Source organism: Ctenopharyngodon idella, chromosome 21 (genome assembly GCF_019924925.1).
Source record: "Ctenopharyngodon idella isolate HZGC_01 chromosome 21, HZGC01, whole genome shotgun sequence".
Classification (NCBI taxonomy): domain Eukaryota; kingdom Metazoa; phylum Chordata; class Actinopteri; order Cypriniformes; family Xenocyprididae; genus Ctenopharyngodon; species Ctenopharyngodon idella.
In genome coordinates, this window is record NC_067240.1 from 21,547,828 (window position 1) to 21,570,224 (window position 22,397).

General features: G+C 36.7%; 1 protein-coding gene across 7 annotated transcripts in view; it reads left to right on the forward strand.

Annotated features, from left to right (window-relative positions):
• Positions 1 to 22,397, forward strand: part of amot (angiomotin) — a 78,464-nt gene that overhangs the window by 34,430 nt on the left and 21,637 nt on the right. For 2 of the 7 annotated variants that reach the window (XM_051877596.1, XM_051877599.1), the window contains one exon: positions 21,192 to 21,344. The exons of 1 other annotated variant lie outside the window; for it this stretch is intronic. In XM_051877596.1, the coding sequence (XP_051733556.1) occupies positions 21,192 to 21,344 (153 nt within the window). Of the gene's footprint in view, positions 1 to 13,440; positions 13,593 to 21,191; positions 21,345 to 21,732; positions 21,801 to 22,074; positions 22,136 to 22,397 lie in introns of those variants that run through there. 4 more of the 7 variants (XM_051877595.1, XM_051877598.1, XM_051877597.1 and 1 more) reach the window with 4 other exon arrangements.

A 22,397-nucleotide genomic window follows, 5' to 3' on the forward strand; every position in this document is an offset into this window, starting at 1 on the left:
TTGACCTGGACCATATAGGCTGTAACCAGAAATCGAACAGTGCATGAGGGTTAAACTTATCGGAAAATTTCATTTCTGTCACTGCTGCGAACTAACCGCACAAATATAAAGAATAACAAAAACTTTAGGAGTCAGCTGTCCACAGCAGTCCTAAACCTGCCAAGGTACCAGCACAGTAAAGCCTGGGATACACTGCATGATTTTTGGCTGTCCCAGATGAAAGATTGCCATCGTGAAACAATCGTGGCAATTTCTGTGATCGTTGCTCTTAATCAGTGGTCCTGTGTCGTACAGTGAGAGAGGTTCAAAGACTGCCGTTTTCCCGCTCTTGCGACCAAAGATAGCCTGCGATAATTTTCTGACAGTGTCAGAAATTCAGCATGATCATCACAGTGTGTGTTTGCTAGGGGTGAAATGGTTCTCTGTAAAAAATCGAACCGTACCGCTCTGCACACTCGGTTCGGCACGCACTTGCACCGCGGTTCATCTCATATCTGACAACGCATACGCATCTATAATATGGTTTGTAGAAAATAAACAAAACAGACAGACAGAGTTAGGCTAATGTATGTTTCTGTCGATGGATACGCATTCTGGCTTCCCCTAAACTTTGTTCAATGCGAGTGCCATATGCTCTATAGTATATCAAGTCACCTTTATTTATATAGCGCTTTTTACAATGTAGATTGTGTCAAAGCAGCTTTACATTGATAACTGGTACATTGTTTGGCTGCACAGCAGCTCTTAAAGAATAGTGTCAATGCAGGCAGATCAAAGCACTGTTGAATATCAAATGTCAAGTCAAGTGTCCCCAACTAAGCAAGCCAGAGGCGACAGCGGCAAGGAATCCAAACTCCATCAGGTGACATTAGGTGGCAGACAAGTGGCAAATTGGTGTTAAAATGGAGAAAAAAACCTTGGGAGAAACCAGGCTTAGTCGGGGTGCCAGTTCTCTTCTGGCCAACAGTGCTTTGTTACAATTCAGGTTGCTATCATAAGTCCAATAGGATCGCAACATTAAAAGTATTTATTTCAGTTCCATTCAATTGAGGATCGTATTGAGGATCACGCCAGTATGGACGGTTGTTGAGGAACTGTGTCGTGGCTGTCGTGTCGATGAGGCCCTTACAGTGGATGATCTAGTTGACTCAATCTCTGCTGATCCGTCAGGGCTGCGTTGTGGTCGTGTCAAGGTGCAGGTCCTTGGTCTCACCTGGATACGGCCCGGATCCGGTTGACTACGGTGAACCTCGGGATAAACAGAAAGACTAATATTAGCGTATATGCCATTCTTCTTCTGATGTAACGAGTACATCAGGTGTTATAGGAAGTGTTCCCGGTTCCGGCTGACCTAATTTATGCAGCCTAATAATCCTTTAACGGATTTGAAAATATAAATTGGTAATGTGTTATGTGTATGCCAGGTTAAAGAGATGCGTTTTTAGTCTAGATTTAAACTGACAGAGTGTGTCTGCTTCCCGAACAATGCTAGGAAGATTGTTCCAGAGTTTAGGTGCCAAATAGGAGAAGGATCTACCACCTGCAGTTGATTTTGATATTCTAGGTATTATCAGCTGGCCTGAATTCTGAGATCGCAATAGACGTGAAGGACTATAATGAATTAGGAGCTCGCTCAGGTACTGGGGAGCTAAACCATTTAGTGCTTTGTAAGTAATTAGCAAGATTTTAAAATCTATACGATGTTTAACAGGAAGCCAATGCAGTGTTGACAGAACTGGGCTAATATGGTCATACTTCCTGGTTCTAGTAAGAACTCTAGCTGCTGCATTTTGTACGAGCTGTAGTTTATTTATCAGGCGAGCAGAACAACCACCCAGTAGAGCGTTACAGTAATCTAGCCTTGAGGTCATGAACGCATGAACTAACTGTTCTGCATTTGTCATTGAGAGCATATGTCGTAGTTTAGATATATTTTTAAGATGGAAGAATGCGGTTTTACAGATGCTGGTAACATGGCCTTCAAATGAAAGATTGGTATCAAAGAGCACACCCAGGTTCCTAACTGACGACGAAGACTTAACAGAGCAGCCATCAAGTGTTAGACAATATTCTAGGTTATTACGTGAAGAAGTTTTTGGTCCAAAAATTAGAATCTCTGTTTTTTCTGAATTTAGTAGTAGGAAATTATATATAATATAATATATGACCAGTATATGACCAGTCATTTACGCCCTCATCACCCAGGTGTTGATAGCGCGCGAGCGCAGGTGAGACCTGAACAGCACACGTTGCTATCTGCGTTTAAACCATAGACTGTAAAAAAAATATGGACGTAGTGTCCGTGACGTCACCCGTTGATTTATGAAGAGCATTTTTGAAGCAAAAATGAGGCCGCTGCCATCTTAGCAGCGCGTCACCGCACGTCACTCCCGGATAACTGAAAATGGGCAAAGAGGCGGGACGTGGTTGGAACCAAGGTGACTGGTTGCTGAAACCACGCCCGCCTGGCTTGACGTGATCATGTTGGCAGTTAAAGGAGGTCTCTATCTATCTAAAATATTAATAAAGATAAGTTATATCATTAGAAAGTTCTAAAAGGTGTATTGTCAATCTACGGTGTCATATAGATGCTCCAACACCAGTAATTAATTTGTGTCGGGTGTGCAAATAACAACACGCAAAATCAAACGGGACTCTATACCTTTATAATGAAATAGTGATCGAGAGATGAATCCAATCCGTGGCACTTAATTGTTAACTTAAAATCATTTTGTTAACTTAAACTCATTTAAGCCTTGCCAATTTTAACAAACTTACGCGCGTGCTGTGAGAAGATTTGTGCACTCATCCGAAGCGCGCACACGGAAGCGCGTGTACAGCGCGCAAATATTGAGGTCTCTTTCAATTCTTGTGTTTGAACGTACAAATTCACACAAATTTATGTCAACATGCCCGTCTTGGCGAGTATCCTAGCAGGCATAGTCGGTTATGTCTTAAGTGAACTTATACACTCGAGAAAGAACGCATGTGTTCAGTATCAGTGTACTGATTACTGTATTATGTCTTAAAGAGACATCAGCCCTTGCATTCCTGCTGTCTGAATGTGTTTTTAATGTTAATCAAACAACAAAAGACAAGGAAATCACTCATTGCTCATGACTGAATAGTAACTTAATAATTAATAATGATCGATCTTCATTTAATTTATATACTGAAGATTACATGCAATGTTGTTTTACATTTTATTAGCTACTTTATTCAATTTCTGTACCTGAAAACTGGATACATGAAAAATCTGAAAAGCTTTATTTATTTGTATTTTTGCTTTACTGTATTTATTTGTGCTGTTTGATTATTTGTTCTTATTGTCTTTATTTTTATTTGACAGTAGTAATTTTTTACCTGAACATAGCACATACCGAACCGTACCGAAACCGTGAGCCTAAAACCGTGATACAAACCGAACCGTGAGTAATCTGAACCGTTGCACCCCTAGTGTTTGCTGCTACGACCTACATCTACTGACCAGCCAATAAAAATGCGACATGAAATCAAAGCGTCATGGCGCTAAAACTTAAAACTGCTTACCTCAAGCTCTTTTCCCTTTTTTTTGCCACTTCCTTTTTATTTTCAGCAAATAAAAACTACAACTGTCAAAGTGTGATTCATCATGGTGTTTTGTTTACCACTAGCGCATGCTGATGACGTTTTATTCTTCTATAGAAACTTGCATCGTAGCCTACGATTCAATAGGTGTCATCATCGTACAGTCTACATGCATGTCATACCCAAGTTTAGTAGATCCATGTCGCACAGTGATAAAGTAATGATCTTATAGGATTGCTAAAATCCTGCAGTGTATCCAGGGCTTAACATACTCAGAAAAATATTGTCTAATCATCGTTATCAACAAAATCCCAGAAATTATCAAGATGTCATTTTTTGACAGTATCGCACATCCCTAATACTATGGTACTTTGATAATGGTAGATCTCTCAGAATCTGACAGCAATATTGCTTGGTCGTATTTCACTTCAAAATCAAAAGAAAGAAATCAGTTTAACCCCTTAAGTGTTAACCCACTATCCAAACTTAAATGATTATAATTCAAGAATGCTTTGGAGTACAGACCTACGATTGGTCTTGTTTTAAAGAAGACACCCATCAGATTATTGCTGAACTGACAAGTAGTCAAGTGAAAGCACTTGAAAAAAATAAAATATGAAAAATTATGGAAGTTTAAATTTACTGTAAATCAGTATTTTTATTTTATATAATTTTTGTATATTTTATATAAAATGTATATTTTATCAAATATATTTTACTCTATATGTCTAATTAAGTTCCAAATTTGAAGTTGGTATCACAAAAATTGAAGTTCCTATGAGATTTTGTTTAGGCGCTGTAACAAAAATAGCCACCGGGTGTGATCAACATTCTGTTGGATTTTTTTTTTTTTATGCATTCTCCTGTTACAAATTGATACATTTCTGTCCTAATTTCACTTCTATCACAAAACAGGCAAATATGGAACTGTGAGACTCAGACCTTTCCGAAGATATGCGTTTTGTCAAGATTAGAAAAGGTTTTGACTATAAAGTAGCTAAAATAAATATTGTAATATGAAACCTGACACCAACCACTAGGGAAGGAGCTTGCTAAAAGAAATTAAAGCACTGTTTCCATGCTAATGCAACATCTGATTTCAAAACGGTTTTCACAGACTGAATCTTGAGTTTGTAAGCATTCGAATGATAATTCACGATGATTACTAAAATATGTGATATGAAAAAAAAAGCAATAAATCAAAAGAGCACCAAGTGGCTCACTGGTGGGCCTGTGACAATTAAAGGCATAATATGTAAGAATTTTGCAGTAAAATATCCAAACACCACTAGGCCAGTGTTATATATTTTGTTGAGTTGAGTACTTACAATATCCCAAATGTTTCCAATTTGGAAAATTGTGAGAAATTGTAAATTGTGAGAAAATCACGATTTTAACCAAGGATATGGGACGTGTCTGGAAGTCGCCTGTCAATGGCGTCATATCCGTGTTACCCTCGGTTTCCGGTTTTATTTTGTAGAAACCATGGAAACACCAAAGACGCTTTAACATATTACATGTTTTATCAGAAAAGGGAACAACTGTTTGGTTACATTTATAGACAGAAAACTAATTATTTTTATTTAGGTCAACACATTTAGTCTTACTGTTTAAATCTAGTTTTCTTGATTTTCCGAAAGTACCATGCTTTTACCATGCCTTAGAGAAAAACACTATTTTGTTGAGTAGCTAAGTAGTACAGCATTTTCTCCATCATACAATACATTTTAAAATTAATTGCATGCCATTTATCAACACCAGCCACCCAGCATTTATTAATATGATATTCTAAAATCCATCTAGCTTACTGCAGTATGCAACAAGTGTCTCACAGCAGCCACTGAGCGAATGCTCAGAGTAACGTTATAACATCATTTTCAACACACTGAAATGTATCTAATATGATAAACAGCGCTGTGTTACCTCATACACTTGACTGGAAGAAGCGGCACCGGCAACTGCGGCATAATAAAAGTTAGCAGTCTCTCCAGTGACCTCGTTCAGCTCCAACAGCATTGGGCCCTGCACTGCTTCATACTATAGTAACGTTAATAATTTCATCCATGAACATGATTTCTGCTCGAGTCCTGTCCCGATTCTTTCCCACTGGCTGTGAGGTGAAGACGACATTTCCACGCTCAAACTCAGCGTTTCATTAAGAATTATGGCATTGTCATATTTTCATGACAATTACTCATTTACCTTCCAAAATCTAATTACTGGAATGCAAAACCATCTCATTCTTACGATAATAGGAAACTCCTGCATTATTTAGGGGCTCTTTTTACACTACACAATTTTCAACTAAAAACAGAAAGCTTGGTCCCACTTTATATTAGGTGGCCTTAACTGCTATGTACTTACATTTAAATTAATCATTTTATACAGTGCAATTATTGTGTACATAAATGTTATTACATTGTACTTATATTTTAAAAAATACCTGCATGTAATTACATCTGTAATTAATTTATGAAATTACTTTTATAATTACACTGTTGACACTTCACTTACACCTTAACCCACCCTTAATCCTACCCATACCACCAAACCTGTTCCTAACCTTACCTGTATCCCATCTCAATAGCAGAAAAGGTGTTTTGCAATACAATATGAACACAATAAGTACATTGTACTTATTTTTTTGATGTAAGTACATAGTAGTTAAGGCCACCTAATGTAAAGTGGGGCCGAAAAATTATTATGCATTTTGGCCATTCATTTACACAACAACGGTGTTTTGGGGGCCTTTTTGGTAATGTTGTCATCTGTACATAGGAAAAACTGTTGTGTAAACGTACCCTTAGCCAACCTGCATGAACACTACATAAGAACTTCTATCATGATGTGTTAACTAGGGCTTTTAATAGATTAAAATTTTTAATTACAATTAATTGCACACTTATTGTGAAATTAAGCATACACCATTTATCTCGTTTGCTATATCCAGTAAAGTAAACCATCAGATTAAAGGGTGATTTTTACAAAACTGTATTTTTTGCAAGCTTTTTTCAAGGTACATTTAGTTTAAAAAAAAAAAAAAAAAAAAGGATACCTGGAGACTCAAAAAGGACACCAAATAAAACAGCGTTGTCATCTATACAAAGGAAAAACTTTTCCATTTTTTTTTATTTACATCGTTGTCATAAACGTACCCTTAGATTGTGAACTATTTATATGTCATAGTAGTATTTTACTTTGATTTTTAAATTAAAATAAATTTATGAGTTAAATTCCCAGATGTTTCATGAAATTGATACTTTGGGTAATGATAATGCTTAATGATAATAAATAATATTCAGATATGTTAATGGTCCTAAAATAGGCTTAATTTTCTTTGTGCAAAATTATTTCATATTAATATATTTAATTATTATTATTATTATTTTTTTTTTTTACCATGGTACTTCAGAGACTACCATGGTATAATGGTAATAGACAATACAACATGGTGTTGCCATGCAACCATGTCCAAAAAAGTGAGTATTTTGGAAGTGTATTCTGTCCTAAACAGTCAAATCCACTGTGCACTTAAGTGTTAAGGTGGCGCTGAATGCTGTCCTCTGGTTTCTGTCAGCACTGACTTTCCATCAGGCCTCTCACATGTTTAAAAGTACGTAATCCCTTGAAATGAATCACGATTGAATTCCAAGAAAGCAGTTCAATCGAGGGAGGAGGTGAATTAATGCAATGAAGACATATTGCAATGAACATAGAAATGGCGGTAGAGAGAAGGAGTAGATGTGTCAGAGTTTTTTGGCCTACTTCTTTTCCAGTCCTGCAGTGTGAGAATCTCACCGAGCTGGGAGTAATGGACACAGGGGGAGGCTGAGCTTTACGCTTTCTCCATGGTTGCAGCGCCAGACCTTTCCAGAATGGAATGTTGCATTTCCTGCTCAGTTCCTGCCATGTGTTTCTCAATTCCCCCTTCTGCCTTAATCTCTCTGTCTGCATGTGTCTTTGTTCTCGGACTGTTCCTTTGTCACCATCTTATTCACTCATTGGATGCATACTGGAAGACTAATTCAATTTGTCTGTGAGAGTAGTTTGTTTGATTTGGGTGCATTTCCTTAAAATCCCATGAAATCCAAAGCTTCCAAAATAGTTTTTAGTCCATTAGTTCTGAGGAGTCTATTTGCTAGTGTAATCCTAAACATTGACAAAATTTATTTTAGCAGATCTTTGCATTTAAAATATACTGTTTTCTTTACCAAGAAACCAAACCAAAATTATTCATGACTCATGTTGCACTACCCAGATTTTTGTCCAATCCAATGATCTCTAGAATGAAATTGTCCCTCACCCTAAATACCACCTGGAACTGACTAACAATAGCATATTAAGTGGTTATATATATATATACTATATATAAATTAGTGGTTCATAACTGGCGTAAAAAACAGCCTAATTGCTGTTTGATATATAAAAGAATAACGTGATAAAAAAACACATGATAAAAAAAACCTTGAAAGAAAACTGCGCTCAAACAAATTCACAGAGACTTTAAGGCCAATAAACCCATGTACTTTTCTTCTGCCTTTATGCCGTTCTTGTGGCCTCATCATCATCAACATGTCTCTTCAACACACACAAACCTTCTTCTGTATTAGCTCCTCCCTCACCAATAACAATATTGTCAGTGTTATCATGTCCTACATAAAGCATAAAAGAACTCTTAACATGGACAAGCTCTCTGGAGTTCATTAAACCCCTGGAAACCTTCCACTAATGCTCCCCTGTTATGTAAACAGTGCCTGCGAAAGTTGGGGGGTGGCGTTTTTAACTATCAGAGGGCTGCTCGCTCTGCCTTAACAGACGTTTTCTAAGGTCACCCTCCTGATTTTTCCCGTTTTTATGTTTTAAGGTTTATGTTTAGGAGGTTGTCTTAGTGAAACTCTAGCCCTTGTGGAATGCTGCCCTACCACTTGTCAGCATTAGACAGTTTACCGTTGTTGCCAACGGCAATATTCATCAGAGGTCGGGAAGTAAGACCAGAAATGCAATGGAAAATCCTGCTTTCTTTTGTCACAGTTCTCTGAAAAGTGGAACCAAAGGGTAAAGTTCTTGCCTATAATAACATGCGCACATGGGTCAATCACATGACTCTCATTTTAGTGTCCAAATGTATTAATTTATTTAAAAATATGTTAAAAATGCAATTCACACAGTGACTTGAATGTACTTTCAATGATGAGTATGATTTTCATTTATGAATTGCTTTGGTCAGCCCAAGTTAAAAATGTCTGGGTGATAAAACTGTCCTCCTGGAATAAAATTTTTGAAAAGTAGTTGGGTATAATCCTCTATTATTACAAAAATATTTTAACAAAACTACTTTACTAACATTTTCGTCTTGATGTATGACCAACGTGGTGCAACCAACATGCAAAAAACCAAACCGAACCATAAAATATTTATTGACCTTGACACACATCCAAGAGGGTCTGCAGGGGTCCTCTTTATGATATAATTTCCTTAAAACAGGAGATTATGTCATATAGAGGACCCCTGCAGACCCTCATGGATGTGTGTCAAGGTCAATAAATATTTTAAAATATCAGTTAATTTGACTTTTTATGACAAGAAAACTATACTAACTATAAAATATAATTATGAATTAAAAATTCAAGGTATTAGTAAAAACTCATAATGTCTTTTACCTTGAGAAATATATTTTAAAACTTAAAAAACATAAGATATATACACTCACTGACATGTCTTCAAGGTGAAAGGAAAATATGACAGTACTTTTTACTTGATCGTCACACCACATGACATTTTTAGAGTCATTCCAGACTCAATTTAAATACAAAGACTACATTTCTGAGAACTGGACACTCTTATTTGTCATTGACCCATACGCTGTTTGTTGTTGCTTTAGGCTGTGTATCCACCACAGCGTTTTTAGCCAGCTGAAAACGTCTAGCTGTGAGCGCTTCAGCAGCACAGCGTTTTTGTTTGTTTTTTCAGTTGAGACGCTTTGTTGCTACGATACGGAATATCCGCGGCACTATACACTATACACTTTCTATACATATCAAATCCGTTTGATGATTAATTCTATTATGTCAGCTTCTGGTCTTTATGACTAAAAACACTGGAATTGTAAAAGGAGAAGATGTGATTAGTCACCCTATACACCAAACTACTGGCTATTTTTGGAAATAGTTTTGAAGTTTATCAAGCATGTCCTAATGTAGTGGTCAAGGAATCAATCAGGGGCAATGCTTCAATTCCTAAATGTTATAACAAGTTAAGTATTAACATCAATCCTGGATCAGATATTAACCTGAACATTTGTCAGCCCTGTACAGAGAACCTGGAGTGTCTCAGCATAATGAGGGCAGGAATGGACTGTACTGTCAGAGGCTGTTTGATAGAGTGCCAACATCGGCCTGTACTCAAACCTACTCTAGGCCACATTCCTGATGTATTACCAGAGTAAACACTGTCTGCGTGGGGGCCCTGGGAAACTTGTGCAGGAAACGTAAATATTTAGATAATGTCAGCATCCATTCAAAATGTTAGGGACCATCAGAAACCAGATTACAGTTAGTGGAATACATCCATTTTAAATTATCTGATCTTTCTCGGTATGGCTAGCACTGAAATTTAAATGTACACTATGTAACTTTTGGCCCTCTAGTGGTTACAGAACAAAACTGCTTGCATTTTGCAGAAGAACGTTGTTTTGGTTGTGCTTTTGCTCTGCCTGACTGTGCAGATGAATATGGTTCTCCTACTGCTCATAAAACATTCACTACTAGGCTTAAGAGATATAACCAGTTTAGATGGAAAGGATCTCAAGATGACTAACTGAAGACATTACTGTAGTTTTTAATAGGCATGGTTCTTCATTGAAAATAAATTCTAGCACAGTGCTACAACAACCAACAATAGATAATGTTTTATAATGAACTCTATTAGAGAGCTACCTACGGTAATTTATGTTCAAAAAAATACATTACCTGTAGAGTTATAAAAAAATCTCTGTGTCGCTTTTACATTTCAAATCCTTCAGTTCTCACTATCTCTGAAAAGCCAAGCCAGTGTTGATTTTTGTTTTATTATGAGCTCACAATTTCCAATAAAAACCATCCCACTTGGTCTAAAATATAAACACTTACCATAGTAAATCAGGGTAAGACAAAAACGTTTTGGAGGAAGGATTGATGTATTGACTTTTTATTTAAATTTTGTTAATTTTGAATAATAATAACTTGAATAATAACTTCTTGTCAAGGAAGGAGATTGTATTAAGTGAGAATGTTTGCTCAACTTTATTGGCACAATATAGCACACCAAAGGTGATATTTATATACAGCTTACATGTGTATTGAACCCTGCAATGAGTCATTATTTTATTTTTTTATTAGTTGCACTCTTTCTGATAGCTTGACAGCAAGTTGTTGCCCAGTATCCATGTTGCTCTTGGCTCTGTTTAGTTGCTTTTGAAAGAGACATGGGTGGCAGCTAGGGTTGCAAAGAGGTGGAAAGTTTCCGGTAAATTTCCGGAAACTTTCCATGGGAACTTAACCTGGGGAATTTTGGAAATATTCCGATTTGGAAACTTAACAGGAATTTATGGGAATTTACGGGAATTTATGGGAATTTCTGAGAATTTCTGGGAATTAATTGGAAATTTTGGGAAATTTATATAAATTTATAATATTTATATAAAATGTATCATATAAAACAAATTTGGTCATAACATGAATTAACAGTTTTTGCATTCAATTAATTCTAATTTAGTAAATATGTAAAATAAATATATTTTTATTGCAGCAATTGTTATGTATTTATTTCAGTGTCATATGATCCTTCAGCAATCATTCTAATATGCTGATTTGATACTCAGTTATCATCAATGTTGGAAACAGTTGTGCTGCTGAATATTTTTTTGGAACCTGTGATACTATTTTCAGGATTCACTGATTAATAAAAAGTTAAAAAGAACAAAATTTATTCAAAATAGAAATCTTTTCTAACAATATCACTTTTTTTTATCAATTTCACACATCCTTGCTGAATAAAAGTATTAATTTCTTTCAAAAAAGAAAGAAAACAATTACTTACCCCAAAATATTGAACGGTAGTGTATATTGTTACAAAAGATTTCTATTTTAAATAAATGCTGTTCTTTACATTTTTATTTATCAAAGAATCCTGAAAAAAGTATCATAGGTTATAAAAAATATTAAGCAGCACAACTGTTTCCAACATTGATAACTGAGTATCAAATTAGCATGTTAGAATGATTTCTGAAGGATCATGTGACCACTGAAGACTGGAGAAATGATGCTGCAAATTCAGCTTTGCATCACAGAAATAAATTACATTTTTATGTATATCAAAATCGAAAACCATTATTTTAAATTGTAGTTATATTTCACAATATTACTGTTTTTTTCTGTATTTTTGATCAAAAGTGCATGTTATGGACTGGGGGAATGCACAGTGCATGCAGGGGGTGTGGCCTCAATAGCCCTGCATTAAGTAGTGTGCTGTGTGAATGTGATTGAGGAATGTGCAGGGTAAAAATTCAATTAAAATTGCATTAAATATGATTGTTTTAACCAAAATTATGCTGCAAGATGTTTTTGTCAACTACATTTAAGTACCCTGCTATAGGCTAACCTACAATTTTGCAAATTCCCTGTTTATTCCCATTAATTCCCGTTAATTCCCATATATTCCCGTTAATTCTCATGGAAAGTTTCCAGTCTTGAAAATTGAAAATATGAGGAATGAATAACTGTTGGTTGTGTTACGGCAAGCCAGGTGTTTCAGTTTCTTATCGGAGGACTTGTGGTTTTCTACCTGTTTCTACATTACTTAACTGTTCTCAGCAAGTGCATTCTTTGCTTAAGTTGGCCTGACATTCAGGGATTTTTCTGTTGACAACACGTTAGGGTTATTGATGGGTCACGATGGTCAACTAACCAACTAGTCCTCCAACAACCGACTAGTCCAGGGGTTTTCTTTGGCCTTTTGATGGATATAAAGACAGTTATAAATTTACATGTAAAGACCCATTTATGCTGTGTAAGAAAAATAGTGTGTGATATAATAAAGACAACATCATAAACTGATTTATATTTTATATTGATGTAGCTCAAACAGTAGAGCCTGGCGCACGAGCAATGCTAAGGTCATGGGTTCGATTCCCAGGTAATTCATGAACTGATGAAGTGTAAACATTTAAAACAATGTCATGTTACCTTCTGCCAAATGCATAAATGTAATAAAATGTAGATGTTATATTGTCACTAAAACTCTGTCCAGCAGGCTTTGAATGCAAGTGCATCTCTTTGAACAGAATGTACATCTGTCCCACGTCCAATTTTAATTCACGTCCAATTAAATGGGGTGTCTACCCTGAGGAAGTTTTGTTTGCTGCAAGTTACTTATTTCATGTCAACATCTCAACAAATTAAACATAATTGGATTATTGTAGCATACAGAAATTGAAGTGTAACAGGTCTAATTTCTTAGCACACCAAGCGCAATCAGAAGCCCCTTGTGAAAATCGGAATTTTGAAATGGCGAAGAAAGTCATTTTTAACAAACATTACAACAAACTCATCACTCCTTCAAAAATGTTTCTAAAACTGAAAAACTGGATCAAATAAAGTTGATCACCTTTGAGGTTTCAGACAAGCATCATACAAAAGTAATTTGTATAACCACAATCATTTTTTTTTTCACCTATGATATTAGTCAGATTTCAGATATGTACCGCACACCCAGTCTCAGATAATTAGCTGTACTCATTTTGATGTAAGTTGGAGTGCTAACAGCAGCAGGCAGGTTTGAAGGTGTGTAGATTACTGGCAGTGATCCAGTTCACCTATCCTTACAGCCACACCTGATGGAATGCATTAGCTAGTTCAGTGTACAAGCTTACTGCAGTAATATCGTTGAGCGTGTGAACAAAGGAGTACGATTCGAGACAAATGGTCAACAGTTAGGAGAGTTCAGTGAAGTTTTGTCACCCAAGACGTCTTTGGTGGAAAGGAGTATCTGTGAGTTGAATTTTACTGCATTTACAGAATTTATTTTTCAACTTTCTAATAGTTTTCAATTAATCGTCTTGTTGTGATTGCACTGTAAAATGGATGCCAAGTTCTTCAAAGTTAAAATTCACCTAATACGATAATATTTGAACTTTGTTTAAAGGTATCATCACTCTAGACAAAAGAGGCATTTGGTGTATTTGAAGGGAATGTGTTCATGAAGTTAAGTGGATAGATAAATATTCTCCCAGTTTTGTAGTTCTGGGAATCATGCTTGACATGCTTCATGCTCAGTACTTAAACTGTAAACACATAGTGTCACTGACACAACCATGGCAAGACTCTGAGGTCAGAACCTTTGGAAACTTTTGTTGAGAGACCTATCTGGACTTTTAACCATGTCAGATTCCATGAATTCACTTCTGGGCACTCTGGCCATGGAATAAACTGTTTATCTGAAACAGTCAAGGAACTTGAAGTTCGAGCGTCAGCAGGGGTGTGAGGGGAGGAGGCATCTGTAGCTTATTTCTGTTTTTCTCGAGCTTGGTGGTGTATTAGAGAGGGTCTGGTTTATTGTATGATTCAGACTGTTTCATAGCCACGTGAAGTTTTGTATGTGAGTGATTCAAGAGTAGTGATCTTCTTGTAGTGATCTTTCTCTTGAAAAAGTGTTGTCTGACTGAAAGGTTGTTGTTTTGGTTTTTTTTGGTTTTTTTTCAAACCTGCAGTAATTAATAAAAAAAAAATGTATTTAAAAACATTTCATCACATACATTAACACGTTAACTTTGACAGCCCTAGAAAATTATTATTTAAATTAAGTAATTATGTCATTGTAGTATGTGTTTAACTGCTTTTTTAAACTGTATATTACAATATTTTTAATGTAATCCCATATAAAATACAGAAATGAGAAACAAACTCACAAGTAAAACAACCTGTATTACAGTAATGAGAATTTGGTGGAAAATCTGCTTGATTTTTAATGTATATATATCACAATACAAGTAAATCCTAATGGCCTTAAACAGGTTTTAGGGTAAAATGTGTTGCTTATCTGTTTTCTATGGAATCCCAAACCTGCCAATATTAAAAATAAATAAATACATAAATGAATATACAAAGAAATGTAAAAAAGCAAAAATAAATAAATAAATATATAAATAAATATACATAGAAAAGCAAAAAAACTAAAATAATTATTTATGCATTTATTTCCTCATTTATGTATGTATTTATTTTTTTTCCACATTTATTTATTTTTTATTTATGTATTTATTTCCATAGTGGTTCATTTCCACATTTATTCATTTCTACATTTCTTTATATTTACATTTCTTTGTCTGTAGGGTAATGAGGAGGGCGTGGTTTACACAGACATAGCAATCGAGCTCAGAGTAGGCGAGGTCGAAGCGTTGAGGCCACAGTGACACCTTGTGGTGTGGCCGAAATACAAGTTTAGCCTACTGACGAGCCTGCGATACTGGGATGAATGACTTGGATAATAATAATAATAATAATAATTCCTTACATTTATATAGCGCTTTTCTGGGTACTCAAAGCGCTTTACATATGGAAGGGGGAATCACCTCAACCACCACCAATGTGCAGCATCCACCTGGATGATGCGACGGCAGCTATATTGTGCCAGAACGCCCATCACACACCAGCTTATTGGTGGAGAGGAGACAGAGTGATGAAGCCAATCAGTATATGGGGATGATTAGGAGGCCATGATGGACAGAGGCCAATGGGAAAATGTGGCCAGGATGTCGGGGTTACACCCCTACTCTTTTTTTCGAAGGACATCCTGGAATTTTTGACGACCACAAAGAGTCAGGACCTCGGTTTAACGTCTCATCCGATGGACGGTGCTTTTTGACAGTATAGTGTCCCCGTCACTATACTGGGGCGTTAGGCCCCACACAGACCACAGGGTGAGCACCCCCTGCTGGCCTCACTAACACCTCTTCCAGCAGCAACCTAGTATTTCCCAGGTGGTCTCCCATCCAGGTACTAACCAGACTCAGCCCTGCTTAGCTTCAGTAGGCAACCAGTCTTTGGCTACAGGTTGATATGGCTGCTGGATGGGCAATATGGCCAAAATCTTATATCACGGGTTATATAATATCATATATCATATAATATCACCCTAACTGTACTGTGTGACATGGATAGGCTACTCTTTATTCCGGACATGGCCGTAGAACATCGTAGGTCTGGATTTGTAAAATGTCCTGGGCTGGCAAACATGGAAGCGCTTGTTGTTTTCCATTATTAATCATTTGAATGGATGGGCTTGCGTTTGATTGAGATTCGGACACCGTCAGAACACGGAAAGGAACCAGCGCACATATAGGCTACAGCAGGGTTGGGGAGTAAAGGAATACATGTAACAGCATTATGTAATCAGGATACAAAAAAACAGTAACTGTAATTTATTACAGTTACATCAAAAAATGTAGTAATCAGATTACATTTTGAAAAAAGGGGGAATACGATCAGGATTACAATGGTTTCATTTAAAACTAAATAACATTATATAGAGCCATAATAACACTATATTAAGTGCTGCTTGATTTTACAGTATTTCCTGGTTCTGTTGCCAGTGATAACTGACGCGAACCACCCGCTGGTGTATGCGCAAATAACACCCGTGTACAATCTCCTCAGACGCATATTGAATCACTGCTGCTAGTTGAAACGATGCTTCCCGCGGGGAAAATGCTTTCAATTCATGGAAATTTCACTGTTATTTTGTTTTCAAAGAAGAAAATGCAAACAACATGGTTGTACAGTGCAAACCTTCCAGCTACGAAAACACTTTCTTTATCAAAGGACTAAAAAAATCCTCTGTAATACCATACTGTAGCCACTAGATGTCATATAGCCCTTTACGTATACAAGTGCATCTCAATAAATTAGAATGTCGTGGAAAAGTTAATTTATTTCAGTAATTCAACTCAAATTGTGGAACTCGTGTATTAAATAAATTCAGTGCACACAGACTGAAGTACTTTAAGTCTTTGGTTCTTTTAATTGTGATGATTTTGGCTCACATTTAACAAAAACCCACCATTTCACTATCTCAACAAATTAGAATACTTCATAAGACCAATAAAAAAAAAACATTTTTAGTGAATTGTTGGCCTTCTGGAAAGTATGTTCATTTACTGTGTATGTATTGAATACTTGGTAGGGGCTCCTTTTGCTTTAATTACTGCTTCAATTCGGCATGGAGGCGATCAGTCTGTGGCACTGCTGAGGTGGTATGGAAGCCCAGGTTTCTTTGACAGTGGCCTTCAGCTCATCTGCATTGTTGGGTCTGGTGTCTCTCATCTTCCTCTTGACAGTACCCCATAGATTCTCTATGGGGTTCAGGTCTGGTGAGTTTGATGGCCAGTCAAGCACAGTAACACCATGGTCATTGAACCAGCTTTTGGTACCTTTGGCAGTGTGGGCAGGAGCCAAGTCCTGCTGGAAAATGAAATCAGCATCTCCATAAAGCTTGTCAGCAGAAGGAAGCATGAAGTGCTCTAAAATGTCCTGGTAGATGGCTGCGTTGACTGTGGACTTCAGAAAACACAGTGGACCAACACCAGCAAATGACATGGCAGCCCAAATCATCACTGACTGTGGAAACTTCACACTGGACTTCAAGCAACATGGTTTCTGTGCCTCTCCACTCTTCCTCCAGACTCTGGGACCTTGATTTCCGAATGAAATGCAAAATTTACTTTAATCTGAAAAGAGGACTTTGGACCATTGGGCAACAGTCCAGTTCTTCTTCTCCTTAGCCCAGGTAAGACGCTTCTGACGTTGTCTTTGGTTCAGAAGTGGCTTGGTATGTGGAATGTGACAGTTGTAGCCCATTTCCTGAAGACGTCTGTATGCGGTGGTTCTTGATGCACTGACTCCAGCTTCAGTCCACTCCTTTTGAAGCTCTCCTAAGTTCGTAAATCGGCTTCGCCTGACAATCTTCTCAAGCCTGCGGTCATTCCTTTCACTTGTACACCTTTTCCTACCACACTTTTTCCTTCCAGTCAACTTTCCATGAATATGCTTTGGCACAGCACTCTGCGAACAGCCAGCTCTTTCAGCAATGACCCTCTGTGGCTTACCCTCATTGTAGAGGGTCTTGATGATCGTCTTCTGGACAATTGTCAAGTCAGCAGACTTCCCCATGACTGCTTTTGGGATTACTGACCTAAACCCAGTATTTATACCCTGAGAATGGTAATTTAATAGAACTTGAAATTAAATATTCTAATAATTTGAGATGCTGCTCATCAAAATCAAAAAATAAAAGTATGCTGTAATCATCAAAATGAAAACAAAAAAGTCTGGAAATATTTTACTTTATGTCTAATAAATCTAGAATATATTTAAGTTTTACTTTTTGAATTAAATTACAGAAAAAAAAAGAAAAAAAAAAAACTTTTTCATGATATTCTAATTTATTGAGATGCACCTGTATTTTCAGGGCTGTGTATTCCCAAGCTGTGGAAATGAGACATGATTGCTTAGTTTTAATAGGTTTTAAAAGTAACCAAAATGCTAAACATTAAAATTAAAGCAGAACAAACATGAACAGAAATGTTTGATCCGAGCTTGTTCAGTTTGGTTATGATCTGATGTCACTTTTATATTTTTAAGCTCTAAACAACAACGATAATAATGTCGCGATAGATAATTTATGTTTAATGCATGACGTGTGTTTCTCTAGCTCTGTTTCCATGGGCACATTTTGATTGATCTAATTCTGGATATTTCCAGTTGATAACTTAGCCTAAGATGTGTAATAATAAGATCAATAATAAGACCACACCAAGAGAACCCATTATAATCAGTGATGCCGTGACTGTTCACATGGGAAGTGACAACAGTTTTCTACTGTAACCGACGCCTCGTTCTATTTTGGATCTTTGAAATATGCATTGTATTTTAAGCGTTTAGCGCATGTTGTGCATGTAAAAGTAGGAAATATGAATGTGAAGTCAATTTGTGGTCTCGTTTTAAATGCATTGATCAATATGCTTGCGTCGACTTCACTGTAGTCTATATGTGCGCTGGTTCCTTTCCGTGTTCTGACGGTGTCCAAATCTTTATCAAACGCAAGCCCATTCATTCAAATGATTAATAATGGAAAATAACGCTTCCATTTTAGAGTCCCTGTTATCAAATCTGTTGAAGATGTTGCAGTTCATGTTTGCCAGCCCAGGACATTTTACAAATCCAGACCAGACAATGTTCTACAGCCATGTCCGGAATAAAGAGTAGCCTATCCATGTCACACAGTACAGTTAGGGTGATATTATATGACTTAACCCGTGATATAAGATTTTGGCTATATTGCCCATCCAAGTCATTCATCCCAGTATCACAGACTCGTCAGTAGGCTACACTTCTTGTATTTCGGCCACACCACAAGGTGTCACTGTGGCCTCAACGCTTCGCCCTCGCCTACTCTGAGCTCGATTGCTATGTCTGAGGTAAACCACGCCCTCCTCATTACCCTACGGACAAAGAAATGTAAAAATACATAAATGTAAAAATAAAGAAATGTAGAAATGAATAAATGTGGAAATGAACAAATATGGAAATAAATACATAAATAAATAAATAAATGTGGAAATAAATAAAAATCGAAATAAATAAATGTATAAATAAAAAAAATAAATAAATGTGGAAAAAAAAAAATATATACATATATAAGGAAATAAATGTATAAATAATTATTTATTTTTGTTTTTTGCTTTTTTATGTATATTTATTTATATATTTATTTACTTATTTTTGCTTTTTTACATTTCTTTGTATATTTATTTATGTATTTATTTATTTTTAATATTGGCAGGTTTGGGATTCCATAGGTTTTCATTACATTTGCATATATATCTATTCTGGGAAAAATGTATTTTTAAATAATTTAAATAATTCTCTTTTAAAAGAGTCTTTTGTCATTCCTTAAAGGGGACCTATTATGCCCCCATTTACAAGATGTAAAATAAGTCTCTGATGTCCCCAGAGTGTGTATGTGAAGTTTTAGCTCAAAATACCCCACAGATCATTTTTTATAGCATGTTATAATTGCCACTTTTTGGGATTGAGCAAAAACGTAAATGAGCTGCTGCGCTCGGCCTAAGAGGGCGGAGCTTCAAGAGCTCGTTCTCCGGTGTCAGGATTCAGTCAGGACCTATGGTCAGGACGCACTATAATGTCAGAAATTGTGAATATATGCTGCATGGAGATAGAACAGGTATAGTTTAGTTCAATTATGGTTATAATTTATATTGTCTTCTTGTTTTTATCCACTATATTAGTACAAGCCAGTTTACCGATGAGATTTATAACGTTTATTGTACTTCACACAAAATATGAAGCGTCTGTTTTCACTCTATCACGGTAAGAGCTTAATAAAACACAGTGCATTAAGTGTGCATTAAAATATTATCCATAAACTCTCTCTCTCTCTCTCTCCCTTGCATTATCATCAAGATACACAGAGAAGTACACAGAAACACTCCTTACAACTAACAGTAAACAAATATATAAAGACATTATGCCTTTTCAGGTGGTGTATAATAAACTGGTAAACTTTATATCCGTAAATCTGCCCTCACCTTTATTACTGCCGTATCCAGTATCACTCTGGAGACTGTATGTTTTGTATTATCCCTTTGTATTTGACATTCTTCACAAAGCAGTCCGGTGTGAAATGATTAGCGCAGACATAAACACATTTCGGTAGAGTTGAGGGAGCATTTTATTCAAAAACAAAATGAATCCACCTCGTCTTCAGCGGCTCAGATTCAGGGAGTAAATGGAGAGAGCTATGTGGATTAATCCATCCAGCTACATCACACCTAAAATGCTTGGGAGACATTCTCATAAGTGCAGCAATGGCAGACTGTGAACTTGCTGTGAACTCGCTCAGGCAGTGTCTGTCAATATTCGTGGGCGGGACCTGTGGCTTTTGTGACGTCACACTGCCAGGGATCTGGAAACGGCTTGTTCTGAGACACTGCTTATGATTTATGGGGAATAAAAAAAAAAGGAGTGGTTGGATTTTTATCATTATAGGGTGGTTGTGTACACTCATTGCCAACACACATTTATGTCCAAACACCATGCAAAAGTGAATTTTGCATAATAGGTCCCTTTTAAAATTTCACACACTTCATTCAATGTTATGGCATTTGTTTGGCATTATGTAGCTTATGCCATTAATTAAAAACTATCTACATCCTGTTTGGATTGAACCACTGCCCTATGCTATCTCTACCAACTGATCTGGAACCAGCATCACTTCCTTAAACTATTTTATATCTGTCCGAATTTCTCTCTGGTCTCAGTTCAGTAGCTGAGCATGGTATTTTTCACCTAGCTACACAGCTGCAGTATAGTCCCTAATGGCTAATGAGGGGGTAAAAAAACACAAGGGTATTTCTTTTTTGGTTCTGTCTCAATCAGGAAATGAACATACCTCACGTCCTCTATCTTTCACATGAAAAATATTTCTTTCTACAACCCCAAAAAAAGCCCCTCTGGTTGTCTTTGGACCCCACCCCCATTGTTCTAACTCGCTAGAGTGCCTTCCTGTTCTAGAGTGGCTTGGCATTCGGGACCTCGCAGACCGGCTGTGTGTTTTGGAGCAACTTGAGGAGCTTCTTCAGAGCAGTGACCCTAGTGAATGTCAGCACCATGAGCAGCCAGTAGTGACACACGACAGCAGCTACAGCAGCTACAGCAGCCGCACAGGTAGGTGATCTGGTCGTATATAGTAGAGTAATGGAGACATAAAAGATTACACAGTGACTGGAGAACACCAGAAGAGCCTAGATGGGTGGGGTGGATATCAGTGGGACAAAAGAAACCACTAGAAGTTATAGGTTGGTTCAGTTCAGCTCTGTCCTACTTTGTGATTCCAACTTCCAAAATCTGTTTGGATACAGTTTTTATCACTTAAAAAGTCCTGTGCTATATTTTATACTTAAAATTATTAATAAAAGCAGTTAAATTTTTCCAGTAAATGTGTTTAAAGTACTAGATCCAAAGTTTCTCTAACCACACTGGACGAAGGTTGCATTAGAAACTGATATGTGTAACATAAAACTGCTGACAAATATCTTTTTGGGACAATTTTCAGCTTTTCAAATATATGAAGTGCCACTTATTCATCGACAGAAATCAGCCATCATTTCATTCATCTTAACCGTGAGTTTTTTGTAACCTCGCCATATTCTCATCCTTCTTTTGTTTGTGGCCATGTCTGTTATTGACTCTGAGGATGTCTCAGTGAGCGAAAGATTGGAGAATTACAGGAAGTGGAAGTTAAAGTATGGGGGGGTTGGGGTGGGTCACTATGAAATGTATTTTTCTTCTTTCACTCTATCTCCAACTTTCTCTGGCTTTCCAAGTTGGAAAGCAGTTGTACACTGATGGCTTTGTTTTCTGACTCACTTTACGTTTATTTATTTATTCACCACAGATGTTTCGGAAAAAAGCCTCATCCTCCTTGAGAATGCGGGGAATATCAGAAAACAATAGACGTAATAAGTTCCCCTTCATTACTTTTTTAGATGGTGCAATAACCACTAAACTTCAAACTCTGTTCAAGGCCAGTAGTGGCAACCATTCCAAATTAACACCATTAAGAGAAACATGTATATAAATGACAGTAACCTTTCATTTTGCAGTAGTAATGTAGTTACATTACTATACATTACAACCCACATTGGCACTAATGTTATGGAATGGTTTCCACCTAATGGCTCTGTATGCGTTAACAGCTCACTTGTTGTTTTAAATTGC